This window comes from Anopheles gambiae, chromosome 2 (assembly GCF_943734735.2).
Source record: "Anopheles gambiae chromosome 2, idAnoGambNW_F1_1, whole genome shotgun sequence".
NCBI lineage: Eukaryota > Metazoa > Arthropoda > Insecta > Diptera > Culicidae > Anopheles > Anopheles gambiae.
In genome coordinates this window covers 32,235,942-32,253,822 of record NC_064601.1, presented here as the reverse complement: position 1 = coordinate 32,253,822, position 17,881 = coordinate 32,235,942, and the positions used below count along the sequence as shown (strand labels likewise).

The 17,881-nt window shown below is 46.5% G+C and overlaps 3 protein-coding genes across 5 annotated transcripts; 1 reads left to right on the top strand and 2 right to left on the bottom strand.

Annotated features, from left to right (window-relative positions):
• The first annotated feature begins 124 nt into the window (after positions 1-124).
• LOC1273770 (transcription initiation factor TFIID subunit 9) lies at positions 125-1,496 on the top strand. Its single transcript, XM_312783.6, has 3 exons — positions 125-220; positions 309-468; positions 561-1,496. Exons 1-3 carry the CDS (start codon positions 215-217, stop codon positions 1,199-1,201), a joined length of 807 nt encoding a protein of 268 aa, XP_312783.6. The 5' UTR covers positions 125-214; the 3' UTR covers positions 1,202-1,496.
• LOC1273769 (replication factor C subunit 4) lies at positions 1,290-2,699 on the bottom strand. The gene is made up of 3 exons (XM_312782.6): positions 2,433-2,699; positions 1,498-2,365; positions 1,290-1,426 (listed from the first exon to the last, which is right to left on the bottom strand). Exons 1-3 carry the CDS (start codon positions 2,555-2,557, stop codon positions 1,334-1,336), a joined length of 1,086 nt encoding a protein of 361 aa, XP_312782.4. The 5' UTR covers positions 2,558-2,699; the 3' UTR covers positions 1,290-1,333.
• A 200-nt stretch (positions 2,700-2,899) lies between these two features.
• Positions 2,900-16,402, bottom strand: LOC1273768 (ras-like GTP-binding protein RhoL). 3 transcript variants are annotated; one of them, XM_003436346.2, is made up of 5 exons: positions 16,262-16,402; positions 13,053-13,567; positions 4,319-4,667; positions 4,093-4,210; positions 2,900-3,899 (listed from the first exon to the last, which is right to left on the bottom strand). In XM_003436346.2, exons 3-5 carry the CDS (start codon positions 4,583-4,585, stop codon positions 3,694-3,696), a joined length of 591 nt encoding a protein of 196 aa, XP_003436394.2. In that variant the 5' UTR covers positions 4,586-4,667; positions 13,053-13,567; positions 16,262-16,402; the 3' UTR covers positions 2,900-3,693. The 3 variants fall into 3 exon arrangements, with proteins under 3 accessions (XP_003436394.2, XP_003436392.2, XP_061503833.1); XM_003436344.2 differs by having other exon boundaries at positions 16,251-16,400; XM_061647849.1 differs by lacking the exon at positions 16,262-16,402 and adding an exon at positions 14,085-14,426.
• Positions 16,403-17,881: the final 1,479 nt, after the last annotated feature.

Genomic DNA, 17,881 nt, shown 5'->3' with positions numbered 1-17,881 from the left:
TGTGTTTGAATTTTTAAACAAAAACATGAAATGGAAATGAAAACCCCCATTTAACGGAACATTCAAATAAGGCTGCCTGAAATATTTCAATTCCCACGATTACCATATTGGCACACCTTACTTACATGTATCTTGTCATGTATTGTTCAGCTTGACAGTTCGAGCAATTGTGTTGTTGATTGTTTTCATACATTTTTCGGGAATTGGTGCCGCAATGGATGTGAGTAGAATTGTTTGTTACAATTATTTAGTGTTTTATTTGATATAATGACGATATTTTTCGTTCGTTTTGTTTTTCATCCATTCAGCTTCAAAGTACCGATCGAGAGAAGGGGGAGAAGGTGAAGATAGTTAACCAGGTGAAGCACATCCCGAAAGATGCTCAGGTGGTGATGTCGATCTTGAAGGAGCTTGGTGCGACCGACTACGAGCCGCGGGTCATTAACCAGCTCCTGGAATTTACCTACCGTACGTGCAATCCGTTTCGTTTCTGCATGCCTTACCATTGTAAATAATGGGGAAACTAACTCTGTTTTGCACTTTGTTTTCCTTTGGTGTAGGATACGTAACGTGCATTCTGGACGACGCCAAAATATACGCCAACCATGCGCGCAAGAAGGTGATCGAGCTGGACGATGTGAAGCTGGCCACGCAAATGATTCTCGACAAAGCGTTTACGCGGCCGCCGCCCCGTGACGTACTGCTGGAGATTTCCCGCGTCCGCAACGCCACACCGCTGCCGCTGATAAAGACGCACTGTGGATTACGCCTGCCACCGGACCGTTACTGCCTTTCGGCGTGCAACTACAAGCTGCGTGCGGCACAGCAACCGAAGCGCATGAGCAAATCCGCCCTGGAAGGACGGTCGTCGCTCAAGTCGGCTAAGGGAGCGGCCGGCGGTGCGGACGGTGGCGTCAAGCGCCCATCCGTGCAGTCGACACCGAAAACGCAGGTGGTTAGCATTCCGAAACCGGTGTTCAAGTTTAGTACGGCCCCGAAGACGACACCTGCGGCTGCGGCAGCCAAACCGGTCAAGACGTCAGTCACGGCCATGGGCAGCAATGGAGCGGCGGCAGCGGGCAACGCCGGTGCAGCGGGAGCGGTAGAGATTAAGATGGAAACGGACGATCAGTTCGGCGAGGCAGCCAACGGAGGCAACAAGCGTAAGCGGGAGGAGGATGACTTTGAAGTAGTGGAGTAATGTAGCAAATACACCTATAGAAAACATTTATGGACAAAAAATCGACCGCGACACCTAAATGATGGGAAAGAAAATGCAGGATGCAACGTGAGGTACAAAAGAGCATTGATTGTTTATTGACGCGGCCGTGGTTCACTGATCTTTGAGGGCCTGAATGGTAACGCACCCTAAATCCATGATTTGAATATATTCCGACCCTCCGCCATGTAATCGGAAGCAACATTCCTGCAAGAGAGAGAGAGTAATAAAGTTTTACTAACACCGGTCCATTCACTCGTTACAGTCTCCATACTTACACCAAGCTTGTCACAGATCACTGCCTTTTGCTTTTCCGTAAGACCGTCATTGTACACGATGTACTCCGTTAGCTGTTCAAATAGCTGGCCCACGCTGTACGCATCATACGAAAGGTTTTGGACGTACTCCTCCAGCTTGCTGTAGTTGGAGCTTTTGCACACCGAGATAAATTCCTCCAGATAGCGTTCCGGCACCACGCCGGACATCTCCAGTATGTCCTGCCTTTCGATGCGCGCCTGGGCACCTTTCAGCCGGTGGCAAGATTGCAGCGTGGTAATCGCTCGCCGCAAATCGCCACCGGAAATGTCCACAATGTCCTTGTAAACGCCATCGTCCACAGTAACGCCCTCCTGGTCGCAGATGTAACGCAGCCGCTCGATGATCTTCTCCTCCCCCAGCGGTTTGAAGCGAAACTTGGTACAGCGCGATGTGATCGGTTCGATAATGCGCGACACGTAGTTGCACACCAGACAGAACCGTGTCGTTTTCGTTTCCTTCTCCATCGTGCGGCGCAGGGCGGCCTGCGCTGCGTGCGTCATCGCGTCGGCCTCATCCAGGATGACGATTTTGAACGGTGGACAGGGCTTACCGTCCGTCCGCGTACCGCTCGCCGTCAGCTGGGCGAACGTTTTCACCTTGTTGCGAATGACCGCAATGCCACGGTCGTCTGACGCATTCAGCTCGAGAATGCGCTCCTTAAACATGTCGCCGAACAGCTGTCTCGCCGCCGCCAGGATTGTGCTGGTTTTACCGGTGCCGGGTGGTCCGTACAGCAGCAGATTCGGCAGATCGGTGGTGGAAAGGCTTTCGCGTAACACGGCAACCACTTCCGCTTGTTCCACCACATCGTCGACGCTTTTCGGCCGGCTAAAAGGAGGCAAACGGGCACAGTTGAGACAGCAAACCGATGGGAAGGACAACACTGTATGCTTACTATTTTTCAACCCATGGTACGCTGTGCTTTGGTCGCTTGGTTGCTGTTGTTGTGCCGCTATCGCCGCCGGGGCCGGCTGCCGAGCTCTCGCCCGTTGTGCGACCAGTTTTCAGGAATGCTTGCATCTTTGTGTTGTAAGAATGAACCAGGAAACACGAGGTTTAACAAAATTAAGACAAAAAATGAGAATAATGTACACACGACTTGAGTTTGTTTGCAACAGCGCGATCTGGAACGGAATTTGCGCGGCACATTTGTTGACGTTTGCCGTTGTCGCGCGACATTTGTAGCGTTCTGGGTTGTACTGTTGTAAGGTTTCTCACAGCAATTTGCGCACACAGTGGAATGTGCTCATGGGATTTAAAAAATACGTTACAAAAACAGCTTCAATTTAAACTTACCGTTGTTGTACATACAAAAGCGCACTGAAACACGCTACAAAATTCCACATTCCAGTATCCCTCTAATAGGCTTAAAATGACTAGTTTATTTAACAAGTATATATAAAACAAGCACACAGTACAGGAGTGCAGGAGCAGTTCGTGGCAAATGCCGCTACCCTACCGTCGTTTGCTTACACCCTTTCAGTTTTCCATTTCCGCTTTCAACACGCGTACCAATCTTTCCTTCGCCTTCTCTATCACTATAAATACTCTTTTAACAATTCTTGTTCCTGTGCTATCTACGCGCCAACATGCCCCTTCTTTAGTAGCCCCAGCCCACTATCGCTTCAGGTGTTTATCAATCTTCACCTCTCCAGTTAGAACATCGCTATTGACTGCATTATCAGGGAAGTCTTCTTTTGGCCACACTTTTTGGACAGTGTAGAAAGGGAAGTAATCTATCTAACAGCACATCTAACTTTTGCGTTGCGAATTTCTCCTCATTTCGATACTTTCGATCGTGTGTTTATGGCAAACCGGTCTGCATCCTTGAACCGTTGATCAGAATCTCATCACCACAATACATCAGCCCCACAAAAATTTCGTACTAAAATTTACTACATTCCAATACTGTTGCAGGAATTTCCCGTGTGGCGGCACAGCTACAATTTAATTAGCCCTAAATAGTCGTCTAAAGTTCGAACGAGTTCCCTTCGTAGTAGTAGTAGTAGTAGTAGTGCGCATCGTGAGTCCCAGGTTTACACAATCCATCAATCTACAACCTCTAAAAAGACCTTCCCCCGTCATCCCTGGGTTGTGTCGTGCCTAGAGTAGACTGTTTTCCGCTGAAGCGTTTGCAGCTTTTCTACACGCCAAAGCTATAGTATCGTACACATCCGCGGTCCGGCGTGTGGTTTCTTCTCGACAGCGCGCACCGCCTCGTCAAACACCTCGGCAAGGTTGAGCTTCCGCTTCGCGGAACATTCCACCAGCGCGTAGGCTTTGATTTTGTGCTTTAGCTTCTTGCCCTCGGCCGTGGTGACAAACTTCTCCGACCCGGGCACACGCAGATCGCTCTTGGTGCCTGGCGGATGGTGGTGGGTTCAGTCCAGGTGTTGTTTGAAGGTAACCGCAGACAGCGAACGCGGGCGTTATCACCAAACGCAGGTCACGATGTGGGCACCGATTGAGGAAGAAATAGAAATAGCACAAAGTGAGTAAAAGGTACACACAAACACACTACGACATCAACCACACAAACACACACAGACACTTACCGACAAGCACGATCGGTACGGAGGGTGCAAAATGTCTTATCTCCGGGTACCACTTGGACAGCACGTTATCGAAAGATGTGCGGTTCGATATGGAGTAGCAGATGAGGAAACAGTCGGTCTGGAAAATAGTGCGCCGGACGAAGCAAGAAAGCATGGTTAAAAGGGAAGGTTTTAGGGACAAACCCAAACCCGCTTGGGAGGGCCCCGCTTTAGCCGGCTAACTTACGTTTGGATAGCTGAGCGGTCGCAACCGTTCGTAATCTTCCTGGCCGGCCGTGTCCCACAGCGTTAGCGCGTAATCGGCCCCGTCCACCACAATGTTGCACGCGTGATTGTCGAACACGGTCGGGACGTACTCGCTCGGGAACTCGTTCTGCGTGTAGGTGATGAGCATGCAGGTCTTCCCGACCATGCCGTCACCGACCGTCGTTACCTTCAGGGGCCGCATTCCACCGCCGCCGCCACTACCATTACTCGTACCAGTGATCGTCATAGCTGTGTGGCACTATTAACTCAACTAATATCGTCTGGGTATCGCCGCTGGGCGACGCTGTCTGTCCTCTGATTCTGCCCGTCTGGAAAGGAGAAATGAAATAACACATTAAGCTTTTAAGCTTAACCTTCTAGCTTAACCGACGGCACGCGTGCTAACGGTAGCTGTTTCTAGCCCAGCACCGGCCGAGATACACTTCCGTAAGAGGCCTTTCCAAACCCACGTGAGAGGAGCTAGAAAAACAAACCCCAACAGCACCCTCCTCCCGCCATCGTTTATGGCGTTATTTGCCGATCGCAGTTTAACGTGCCAGTGAGAAAGTTTTCATTTCCCTGCCAAATGCAGCACCGACCCCCACACATGTGCATTTGTGTTACCCGGATATGACGCGGCGTTCAGGGCGAACAACAGCAGGGTTTGTGTTGTGCCGAGGGCAACAAAGTGTGATCTTGAAGAGGATTTTCGCTTCGAGCAGTACTAGCAGCAGCAGCAGCATGTTGGGTGAGCAACAGCGCGTAACTCTTCGGTGGAAATGATCGTATCGGCCGGGTGGCGATGATTTTGTTTACACAAGCTGGTACACAAAAGGTGCTAATCGCTGCTCAGCACCCCACCAGGGAGAGGAAGAGGAAAAACCCACCATTAGTAGATCAGAGAGAGAGAGAGAGAGAGAGAGAGAGGAAAGTGCCAATGCCAATGCCAAAACGGTAGCAAAATGGCAATCGAAGGAAATGAGCCGTACCGGGGCAGAGCTGGGATCGTTTCATCCAACCAAACGGTACTGCACACAGGACGCAAAATGGCGTGACAAATTGGAAGAAAACTGGAAGTTAAATTAAAGAAAGCGAAAAACGATGAGAAAGTTTTTGGGACAGTTGAATGCATTTTCTAACGAATGCCGAGCGGCTGCAAGTAAATCCCACCGAAAACGCTCATTAGTGGGCCGATGCGAGATGGAATGGAATGGCGCTAACGCTTTCCTCACGAACGCTTCGTGAGGGAAATGCTGTACAAACACTGTTTGGACGTATTTTCCAGATTTCGATTAACAGTTGCTGCTTAAATGTTTTCCCATTGCATAATTTCAATCGGAGCTAAGCTAAAAATTCTGCACAGAATTTCCCAGTACCAGGTTCCGGTCGAACACACCTTTTCAACTTTCGTAATTAAATAGCTTATGGGCAAAATGGGTTGAACCAATCCCGCAAGGATTTAACCCTTACTCCCCCCCCTTTGTCCACAACGGTTCGGTGGTAAGCTGATGGTAAGCTTTTGCAGGAGTTTTCCCTGACACATCCAAAGGCTTGGTACGGAGTAGTAGTTGTCGTCGTAATTAAATTGTATGGCGGTTTGTAGTTTGCATGAATTTAGCATCGGCACGCCTTCAGCATTATCAAAATGGAATGGTGTTTTTATTCAGCAAAATTATTGAAATTGTATGTTTAAATACGTTTGCTCTGTTTGCTGCTGTTGCGGGCAATTCATTCCTTGCTGGAAGCTATACAGGCACCATTCGGCAATGTGACCGAAGAAACAAGCGATCTAACACGATCCAGCTGGCAATGAAGGGCATTTTACATCGCAACTCGGTACAGTTTTAAATTTCTCAATTTTAAATCTACCAGAAGATGGTGTCAAATAAAAGAGGAACAAACACACACACACACACACCATTGCAATGTGATGTTAGCTGTGAAACAGCAATATACATCTGGCAATGGGCATTGAGGTTCCGCGACTTGTTTGCTCCATATTACGACCATGAGATTAAGGGTGCTTCATTCGTTCGTTCGTCTGGAGAAGCCGGAACTATAGTACGCTTTCCCGCGAATCACCATGTGTGTGTGTGTGTGTGCTGGTCGATAGCAAAACATCATTCCGCAACGTGTGGTGGAAGAATTTTCATATCAAGCATCAGGCTAGAGTTGTTGTTGTTGTTGTATTTTCCTCCTTGTTTGCTGCTGTTCAACAGCTCAAAAAGAATCTCTCCCATAACGTATCGGCACAGCACCAGCTAACCTTCCAGAACCTGAGGCTGGAGGCTGGTTCATGCACACCCAGGGGAACACATTCCTTACGGTCTAGTCAACAAGGCGTATGCAATATTTATCATCCTGCCTCGAAAGTGCTGCAAGTGAGAGGAATAGGATTGTAAGAAAATATATATGAAAAAAAAACAATTTCTGGGTTTGTTAGATGCAGAGATAGCTCGGTAGGATCGAGGAACTTTGGGATTGCTTGGGAAACATCCTCTAGCAAAGAACAAACATACATAAGGATACATACATATATTTCACCAATGTTTAAATATTTGATAATAAAGAATTACCACAAAAGGTGCACTTTTAGTAACAATGAACTTGAAATTTAATTAGAAATATTTTGCTGAATTTTACCTTTTCACTTTTCCCAACCATTTCCCATGAGCTTTATCTTTTCTATCAGCCCACACTGAACCTTTTCTATATCATCCATAGTACGTGCTAGTTAGTGTCTCTAACACACACACACATGTACGGTTACACGGTTATTACTCATCTCAGGTGCAGAACTGCTCCCCGGCCCCGAGAGGAAGGCTCCAGGTGGCGGGTTTAATTATTCAGCGAACGCCCCGATACGGCCCTTGTGTAAGAATATCCCTTGTGGGACGTAAATTCCCAATTAGCCGCGTCATTGGCGAAGGCTCGTCTCGGGGATTGTGGCGAAATGGCACACGAAATGGTGGCTATTTTTCCTTGCGTGAAGGAGGAAAACACTAATATTCTTTATTTAGCAAAGCAATAGAAGTTTTGGTGAAATAGGATATATTGTAGATAATGTATCCTAATTCATACCAAACTAAACATAACATCACATAAAACGTTTTATTTTTAAACCTTCGATTCCCCTTACTGGCCCCAGGCCCTCGTTCTGAGCTTCGCACTTGAGCACGCCTTCACACCATCGCGGCAAAGTGTCGTCCTACGTCTTATCAGTACACATCGTCACATACTTACACTAGTAACATCACGATAACCAATCCCTGTGCCAATGCCGCCCTCGTTCGCTGCCACCGAGACACAATTTGCACCTTGCGCGACAACAATATTTACGCGCTATTTGCGTAAAGCTTGCCAGTTCTAAGCAGCTTGCTATATGCTGCCCCGTTGTGTTGCAGTTGGTTTCTGTTCCACCTGGTGATGGAAGGTAGTTTGAACAAGAAAAGCGGTGCACCAGATGCCTACTACCATCTTCCACCACAGATGACGTCCGTCGGTTCGGTGGACGGTTCCCCTCTGTTTAACTGTCACAGGCGTTTTTTATTTGCATCCGCTACCAACGTTGACACGAAACGAGCTAACATCATCTTCACCAGTGCAACTTCTCGCTTCAAACAACTTTCTTACACGCAGACACATACTTTGTCTTTATCTCTCTCTCTCTCTCTGTTTCGCAGCGTGTTAGTGGCAGCGTTGTTAATTGAGGTAAATTAATTTTATCAACCTCACCACACTACCACACCACATCACACGCACATCAAACTCGCCAGAGCCCCGACACTACGCTACGGAAGACGAATGCATTCGAAACCGAGGCAGGCAAAAGAGCACCGAAAATCCAATACAAATGGCCACGTCCTTTTCGCCCCTTCCATGTCGGGTTGTCTTCGGGAGCAAAGATTAATGGATGTAAATTGAGACGATGCCCGGGAGCAACCCTACACTCCCGCCCAGTGCGGATGACCACGCACAACTTAACATTCCCCAGCTGGTTGGAAGTCTATTTGGGGGATGATTACCAGCATAGCCCGAACACAGTGGTCCATCTTAACGGCGGTACTATTGAACTTTGAGAAGCAATTGAGCGCGGACGCCGGCAAAATTCGCCGGTACGCACGAACGACACCACAGCGTAAGGTGCGCGCAAAGCGATAATCGAGTCAGTGGTGCACAGAATGGAGCGAGGAGGTGTGCAAAAGCGAAAGTGTGTGGAAGGAACCGGAAGGAAGTATCATCACCACGCGTTGGTGGTTTTATGGGCATGGGTTTATTAAATTTGTACAAACGCCATGACCGTATCCCATCTGTAAGAGGCAAACACGGGGGTAGAAATACATAATGAAGCTGACTACCAATCTCGGCGACTAGCAAGCAGCATAAAACTGCCAAACGGACCCCGGGTGTCAAGGTCAGCACAATCCATGGTGCTGCCTGAGCATGAATATTTTACCAGGAAAAGCATAACATACCGTAAACAATACGGCCGAATTGGAAAAGTAGCGACGAAAATTGAGCTTACATATGTGCTGGCAGTGCAAAGGGGGGGGGGGGGGGGACGCGGGGTGCGATGTACTGTGCTGTGTTTACATGACCTGTAGCATGTTTTTAGATGAGATCCAATTATCTGGCACTACCACCCACTGCCGGCGCTCCAACATGCTGCTGCTGGGGCAGTAAAACTTTTCCTCCAATTTTGAAGCATGAAGCTGTACTTTTGCGCATTTGCCTTTGCATTGTAAAATTCGGTTTGTAAAATGAGATGTTGTTTGAAGGGGAGAGTTTTTCAATATTTGATTCGGCAATGTTTTTGAAGGTCCTGGTAAAAGTTTAAAGATGCTGTTTTGATAGTTGCATGAACTTCACTTTACGACGAGCGACGGGGTGGAAGGTAAGCTTAAACTAAACACATCATAATGCATCGTTTGTGCTTTTGGACAGGTGGTTGAAGCATTCATGGGGATTGTAAATACACGAGTTTCAAGGGAGATTTAAAGCCTCAAACCAAAAAAAAGGAAAGGGAATTTTGAAGCTGAGCTACTGCTTTTATCAACATCCTTATGCAGGTTGACAAGAGTAACAAGTTACAAGAGCATGGAAGCTTAGAAGTCAACCTGTCATTAAATCATTAAACCTAAGGGATCATAATAACATGCGCTATGTCTAGAGGACTTAACTTGAGTGCAGACAGACAGGACAATCTTTTCTGTTTTACTTCGTCTAAATATGTTGACACACTTTCTCGAGACAATAACAGATATGTTTAATATGTTTAATTTGTTTATTCATTAATCCATCGGGATCTTAAAGATCCTACATGAATGTACTTTAATTAGTGCTTATAGACTATGTAAGGTACATAAATCGATGGGGGAGAACTGGTGCACAAGAATAGAAAATGTATTTTGAAATTTTGATTACTACGTAAGTTGTGTCCTGAGTCTATCTCTAAAAACTTTCTGTGGTATGTTGAAATCAAATAAATCGTAGTTATTAATGAAAGTTCGACATATAGCTGACATAGGATCAGACTGGCATTTAGGATATAGGATATAAAAAGGCATTTAGCTATCTCACGGCGCTTGTTCAACGGCTGAATCCCTAAAAGCAGACACCGGGAATGGTATGACGGTAACACATCGCCCTGCCGCCATGGTAAGAGTCTTGCTGCATATCTAGTCGCTTTTCTTTGGATGGCCTTCATTCAACAGATATCACAAAGATGCAACGATAATTAAAATATCGGTCAGAATTTCTATGATATATTAAGAATAAGTATTAAAATGAAACAGTGGCAAAATTACTTCAGCCGAACAATCCATTAGTCCCCGTTTAGTAATCGAGTGAAAAGGAAACATTGTTTCTTGTAGATATCTCCCGAAATACATACAAAAGTATATAGCTTAAGTATAAAAAAAAGTATACTACTCCTTAACTATTTGCCACATTTTCTGAATTTAAATACTAAGATTTAAGATTTATGGTATGCAATTCTCTTTCGTTTGGTATACTCCAATATAAATACCATTTTGATTCCGGCAGTCACCTGTTGATGGTATACTTAGAAGAATGTAAGAGTTGGATATCAGAGCAAACCAGATTACCACTCACTGTGTTGTGCTCTTGCCATTTTCTTCATTAGGATACCATCAGCAGAACGTAAATCACGAACTTCACCAAACAAGATTCAACCATCGATATAGCTAAGTAAACATAATCACTAGTCGTTCGCTAGCTATCGACACACACACAAACACCGGCAGTGTACCAACTACCGATGTGTTTACTTAAGCGCGTGGTGGAATCCTCGATTCAGTATTACACCCCCAGCCAAGCAGTACCCGTTTCGTGGTACAATTTCAATTTATCAGACGCACACGTACGCAAGGTATTACTCAGCCGCCCCAAACCGACACAGCGCATGGGGCTGAGAGTTTGCGATGCGTCAGAAATCAAACACCCCTACCGACACCGCTGTGGCGGCTGTTGGGAGAGCGCAGAAGGTGTTTTAAAACGCACGCGCTTAAGATTGGTCACGGTCACGGGGCGGATGAGTCACTGGCCGGCATTCACCGGAACGCATCAAGCGCAACATGATCCAACATTGGAAAAGCATGCTCGAATGCTGGCTACAGGTTGTGTGCGTGGTATCGTGATAGCGTAGAGCTTCTTCATTCATCCACTAGGTCGTCGCACGCTGCGTTCCGTATGCGTAACAGACCCGCTCCATCACTGTTGCACTGGCTTAGAACTTCAAAACCCACTGCCTTAATTCCAATGGTTTGGACTTTCCAATTCCTTTGGGGCGAAAGCAAAAGCCCACATTCTGGAGTGTTGCAGTGTATGAATGATCTCACTTCCGGCGTTCCTGCCGCTGCCGGAAATGCCCGATAAACTGACTAGAAGAATCAATTAGCAAAACCCCATTGCACACACACAAGAAAGGAACCAATGGATAGCTGTAGTATGTGGCATTAGTGCTTGCATTAGAGGCAAAATCATTGAAAGATGCCCCAAACGAGTGACGAACAACCGTATAGCAAACTTCCGAAATGTTTTTTTTCCCCCGGGACGGGCCTCCAAACAATGGCTCATCGTCTTGCTTTGGATTCTTTTATGTACTTTTGTGTTTTTATTTCACACGGCTTATTCAATTGTACACCATCTTCGAGGCAGACGGAGCGTAGATGGGGATGATTGTATATGCTTCAAAATTCAATAGCACACCACCCATCGGGTGTGTTCGGGCACCGTCACCAAATCGTTTTTCGATTCATTGTCAATTGTTCGTTCAAACGCGCTCGTGTGCGAAAGCGTGAGAGGTTGTTGTGTGAATTATTATTATTTTTTATTTCATTTTGGTAGCCCCACACTCCAAACACAGTTCTCAATGGAAGCGATCGATTTTGGGGGGAGGGGGCCTGCTTTGGTAAACAAACCGTGATTTTGCATACCTGAGCAGTGGTTCTAGCGCAGTTCCATCCTCTTCCAGTCTTCCATTCTTGGTGACCTTCACCATCCAAATGGGAGCTAGACCTGGTACGGATCATCGCACGCGAACCACTCCCGAAAATGGATACACATTAATAACAACAACCGCGCACGGGAAGGTATATTTCCATTTTGTTTCCTTTTTTTCACATTTCTGCACTTTATAAATCCATCACAATGTGAGAGCAGACCAGAAAACAGGAGAGATCATTTAAACTGTTTATATCGGGGTCCATAAGCACCCCCGGGTAAGGTACCGAGAGTGGATGCAGTAAATCATCATTATACTTTCTGAATGAAAACGAGCAAAAAACCGTGCTTGCTCTATCAAAATGGAACCAAAAACATGCCTTTGATGAGACCGTTTTGTTAGTAAATACCACAGCAAATGGCAAATAAAACGTTTGTTGCGGCGGTCCAGGAATATGGGGAAAAATCAATTTAAATAATAAATGAATTACGCGTAAATATGCGCAGAGAGGTGCCCAATAACTCATTTCCCCGGGTGAGCGGTAATTTAAATCCGAACAAAATGTTGATCCAGTCACTCGCATTTCCGCACTTTCCATTCTGTTGAAAAAATGGCGTTGCACGAAAGGTGTTTCGTTGTGGGAAAAAGGTAGTCGATAGCATACTTTGCACCTTTGAAGTGTGGAACCGTATTTTTCTTCAGAACACAAGTACTGCACAGCATCCGGCCAGTGATATTGAACGAGTTTTCCTTGGAATTGGGGATCTAAAAGACTACGAATTGGATTCCCAATAGAATTTCCCTTGCCTTGCTTGCCAGCTTACCACCATACCAACAGCAGGGGTTGCTCAGGGTAACAAAGACAAAGAGATGTACCGAGGCGTATGATGCGTTGTACCGAGATTGTGTTGTTTTCAACGTAACCGACTTCTAACGATTCCAATTAATTGAAGTGCATTGACGAATCGTTAGAATTGCCACAGGTGTCACGAACCAGAAACCCCGGAACGGAACGTCTAGAAGAAGGCTTTGGGCTTTACAGGAGTGCACCATGGACGATTTCCATGGCATTCAGAACGTCGGAATGTCTGGTACGATAAACGCGTTGTGCTATTTGTTGGCATGGGTGTCAGTGCCCGTGTCTTTATCAATTAGGGACCGCTGGTGCGCAGTGATGTGTGTCCCCGGTTAACGGTAGAAAAAGGGGCATCAAACCTTTCGTTACATGTTTATATTAGCTAAAACTCACCTGTTGCTCAAGCTGCAGTCTTCCAGGTCCCTTCGCTAGGCCCTTCCAAAAGCCCCTCGTCACTGCTCTGTGTGGGATAGAGCTTTATCGTTCGCTGGCAGGTTATTTTAAAGTTGCAGAACAAAATCACTAACCAACCACACCGGACAGACAAACAAACAGCAAAAACCTTCCCCAAGCGTACGGCCTGCGTACCGTATTCGCGTATCTTATCGTGTGCTTGCGCGAGAGCCACCGCGATAGCAGGTCGCACTGGAGAACAATTAGGGGCCCGGGTGGAAGGGGCAGGAAGGCTTTTAATCACGTTGAAAAATGTCAATCGTAACTGGAAATGTCATCGACGTGGTGGTTGCTGTGTGCTCATTTACAATTGCACTGTGATGGCCGCGATGGCCCGATACGGCACAAAGCTGGCGTACGTTTCCGTTGGTCCGAGCAGTGGACGGCAGCCACGTTGCACTGTAATCATATCACTTCGTACTCACGCACTTAAAAACACACACACAACACTCACACTGAAAAGGAAAGAAGGGGAAGAGGATCATTAGAAGGTGAAGGCCTCCAAACGAAGAAGGAAACCAACGGATTCAACAACAAACTCCCAAGTCACAAAATCACATTTCACACTGTCAAATTCGTTGCACGAACACGGTCAGATGGTTTGCTTCCGGCTTACGGCCACCGGAAGAAGCTTTCTCCACTGTTTCTTCCAAACACAGGCACTCGATCACACAATCGCAACAAGGGACTGCATTCATTAACCCTTTTCACAGCATTGGTGCACGAGATGTTATCACTTTCTACGCGTGTCTTTTGGGATGTTGACGTTGAAGACCCCGACATCAGCCTCCCGGAAATGTGACGTTTTACCGCGGGTGCAGCGCACCAATGCAAACGGTCAGCTGCACTGTTACGCCGCTGGTGGTGGTGGCGGTGATGTGTGGGCACCCCCGATAGCACACTGATAAGCACGGACGTACGTCTATTCCGCCCGATGCCTTGCTCGGGACCTCTATTATCAAACATTCTTACCCACTACCAACCCCTTCAGCTTTGGTTCACCGCGTCCAATGCGTCCAGTCCTGAGCTCCTGGGGCTGATTCTTGCTGGACTGATTGATGGGATGTTTTGTACTGTTTTCTTGTTTCCACTTCGTTCGCTTGTGTTTGTACACACTTTGTAAATTCTCGCCACTTTGCACAAGAGGCACCAGAAACACTCGGGAAAAGGGTTTATTACTATGCACGCACGCCGCAGAAAACCGTACGCGACGGTTCAACACGCCAGACTGTGTGTGTTGTATTGCGCGCCTCGCCGTCGTGTGATAACGGACGCGTGGGGAGAATCTCTGTGAGCGAACGCACGCACGGGCAGAGAGTGAGAGTACTCCTGCGTTTTGCGCTCTGCACGTTATCCGGCAGCCTTTTGGGGGGGGGAGGCGTTTGGAGCATTTTGCTCACAAACACTAATAATCGGTACACTCGGTGGTAATATCTCACCCTTTGGAGAGGACGACCAGGGGGGAAGGAGGAGTGGCTGCACAACTTTGCTTGCAATATGTGGCACTCCGTAATGGGAAGATGTTCGTGTTAGAAGCAAGGGATGTTTTGCAAGAATACATCTTAATTTTAATACACAACGTTACGTTACAAGCAGCCCGGTTTTCGTAGGATGATGACCTGAGCGCAAGGGAATGTTTCTGTCACAATTGCACACTGCCCACATGGAGGGAAATGGGGGGGAAAGGAAGGTTCGGGGGTCCATTACCATACAAGTGAATCCCTAAATAGAAAGCACACAATCCCCCCAGGGGGGACACATAAACGTGCACCACACAAATGACGCTGGGGCTGCGCGTGCTAAGACGTAGTCGCCGCATCACGAGAATGCACGTCACGTATCATCGACACTACCAACCAGCCCACCCGCTCAGCCAACCGGACACAGCCTCTGTTACACAGAAGTAGGTCCAAACACACACACACACACACACACACACACACACACACACACACACACACATACACACTCAGAGTGGAACAAACCGGGCCAGACACATCCGCTGCCAACTTGCCCGGTTTGCCGAAATGGATGGAATTCGCCAACTGCGTCCGCCGTCGCCACCACTAAACACCAAAACCTACCCACTTAAATAGATCCACGATCACTTGTGCGTGTGTGTGTGTCTCGGGGTGTGCTAGAGACGAGCACTAACCCCCCCCCCCCCCCCCCCCCCCCCCATTAGAAGCGCGTCGGAATCGCGTGGTTGTGTTATTTTAAGATATTCCCCCGTACAAGCGTTGTCTGCGCTCATCGCGCACAACTGCCTGCTATCGCTCGCGCGTATACGCTCCAGATATGGGCAAAACAGCGGCTTCAAGCGGGAGTGGTGCGATAAATTGAAGCTGAACTTTTGGAACACCGGAAATAGAATGTCTACCAACGTCTGGGCATTCACGTCAGGGCCATAAAGGGACGGATAGCGATCTTGCGGCAGTGAAATCGAATCTGATCCACACACACACACTTTGATAACGATGAAATTTCACCCCATATTGCAGCGATCGAATCCACACACCGATAACCTGCTCGGAAATTAACTTCAACACACTATTCCCGTGATAGGGTGGTTTCCCTTTTTTTCCGCCGTCTCGTGTCTCGCGTGTATTTGTGTGTAGAGATCACGATCACGCAACGATCATCACGGGTGGGGGGGTTTGCGCTGCGAAGATGACAACAAACAAAACCCCAACAGCGCCAACAGGTTGTCGTCGTCCACACGAATACACGGCAAAGCCCACCAAACCACTCTGGCTCACTATGGTATCGTTTATTTTTTTGTTTTTTTTTTGGTGTTTTTTCCTTCTTTTCCCACTCTGTCACCGTTGTTTGGAACTCGTTATGAACGAAACTGTGACACGCGGCCATATAATGCGTCGCACTCGAACAGCGAACTGCGGCGTTGTTTTGAATATGGGTTCTCGATCTTTGTAGCAAGACAACTGCTTCACAACTGTGTTGCTTGTTTTTTGTAACACTTTTCGAGTTTAAAGCGTACAACGTTTAGTGTAAATTTAACATGGTACTACACGAATGAGTCACTCCCTAGAGGAATCGTTTAAGGTACCAATGTATTATTGAATCGCGCCAAAGCAATTCCTGGCACACATTTAAACTGCACGTGAAAAAAACTGGTACTTTATTTTTACCCTGCTTTGTGTTGTGTTGCAACACAATAAAACAACAGATGTTTTGAACTAAAACTATGAATTGTACACAAACAGTTCACCAACACCACACTTCAGCACGATCGACGTGTCGTTCTCTTGCCGGTCGCGAAGCGAATGATCATCTCCACGATACCGAGCTGCTTCCCCTACCACTCAGCACAGTAGCTTAGGCATCGGTCTATGAAGCTTGTTGTACCAAACCTTTGTTTTAAAAATAGTTTTTGAACCATCTCATAATTGTACACAAATTGTGTATTGCATATAATTTGAGTCAGGTTCAAAACGATGTCTGTCCTGTTTTTTTCTAAATGCCTGCACCTCCATGTAGCTCTATACGTTTGTTCGATTCTCCTGACTTGTTCGATAGCTGCTAGAGCGCGGCCTAAAACTAAGGTAGAGGTTGAGTTGGCTGCGTACGTAACGGCTTCAACCCTATTCCTAGAATTCTCCCCACACAGCTTGCGCGGTAGCTTTTTTCTATTCAGGAGCCTTAGTTAATGCTTAGAAACAACAATTTAGATTAAATATGGCTTACAGAACTGTGTAAATGACATAAACCACCTTTTTGTGGCGCTATTTTGATAATAATACACAGTAGTTTCACAAACAATACTGCCACCGTACCAACGAACGCATGCTTGGCAGCGCCCTCTAGAAGCCAGTAGTGCAAGCAATCTAAGCTTTTCTATCGATGGATGCAGTTGAGCATTCAAATAATTCGTTGATTCTATTTCGAAATCTGAGTAATCTGATAAATTATCAATTTGCCAAATTATGCCTTAAGTATTTTATTACAACCAAAAATATCCACAAATTAGACCAGGTAATGCATGCAATTGTACCAATGCTAAGTTCAGCTAGCTCTGTCCCCACTGTCCAACGTCCCACACTAATCATTCCTTAGGGTCATCCACTTTTCTAATTGACCGTCCAGTAGATGACAGAGCGAGTGAAAGCACACGTGATACAAACATTATCGGGAACAGGGGGTAAAAGATAATCGCTTCCCCTAGTGAACTATTCCGCGTGCAAGTAAAAGTTCATCTCAATACGATCTATTGCCTGCTGTTTAATCTACTGTTGATAACGATCGTACTTGAAAGCTAGCATTACGTACGACATGAGTGTGCATTATTTGCTTTGGTATCGTGCCCATTTTCAGCACGGTGTAAGTAGGATCGAAACTAATCAATCAAAATACGTGGTGATAACGAGTTACCCGAACAAGCACACGATACCTGGCAATCGAAGATCGATATCGTAATTAAACGAATCTCACTGTAATTTACCACTGGGTGATAGATTTATGGTTTAATATCAAGCTAAATGTAGTGCGTTTTTGATAACTTTCTTGCTGGGTTAGAACGGCAACCAGCACGGAAGCGAATGTTCAAGAATCTGATTTTACGGATATGTTTTCTCCAGACCCCGAGCATCAATCACTTCCAGGTTCTGTACGATGTCTTATCCGTCAGCTCATGCCTGCAACATCATAAATAGACGAAATAGAGATTAGTCAGAAGGCAACAGATTGCCTTGCCAACATTCAACAAACACACGATCTGTGTAAAAAGAAGAAGATTTGCTCAAAGTCCATAT

What these genes read in the sequence shown, in the direction of transcription:
- LOC1273770 (XM_312783.6), top strand. An exon ending in GCTCCTGGAATTTACCTACC is followed by an intron (nt 469 to 560) that starts GTACGTGCAATC and finishes CCTTTGGTGTAG; the next exon opens with GATACGTAACGTGCATTCTG.
- LOC1273769 (XM_312782.6), bottom strand. Translation starts at nt 2,557, where the DNA reads ATGCAAGCATTCCTGAAAACTGGTCGCACAACGGGCGAGAGCTCGGCA. An exon ending in GTACCATGGGTTGAAAAATA is followed by an intron (nt 2,366 to 2,432) that starts GTAAGCATACAG and finishes GCCTCCTTTTAG; the next exon opens with CCGGCCGAAAAGCGTCGACG. An exon ending in TGATCTGTGACAAGCTTGGT is followed by an intron (nt 1,427 to 1,497) that starts GTAAGTATGGAG and finishes TCTCTCTTGCAG; the next exon opens with GAATGTTGCTTCCGATTACA.
- LOC1273768 (XM_003436346.2), bottom strand. Translation starts at nt 4,585, where the DNA reads ATGACGATCACTGGTACGAGTAATGGTAGTGGCGGCGGCGGTGGAATG. An exon ending in GACCGCTCAGCTATCCAAAC is followed by an intron (nt 4,211 to 4,318) that starts GTAAGTTAGCCG and finishes ACTATTTTCCAG; the next exon opens with ACCGACTGTTTCCTCATCTG. An exon ending in CGTACCGATCGTGCTTGTCG is followed by an intron (nt 3,900 to 4,092) that starts GTAAGTGTCTGT and finishes ACCATCCGCCAG; the next exon opens with GCACCAAGAGCGATCTGCGT.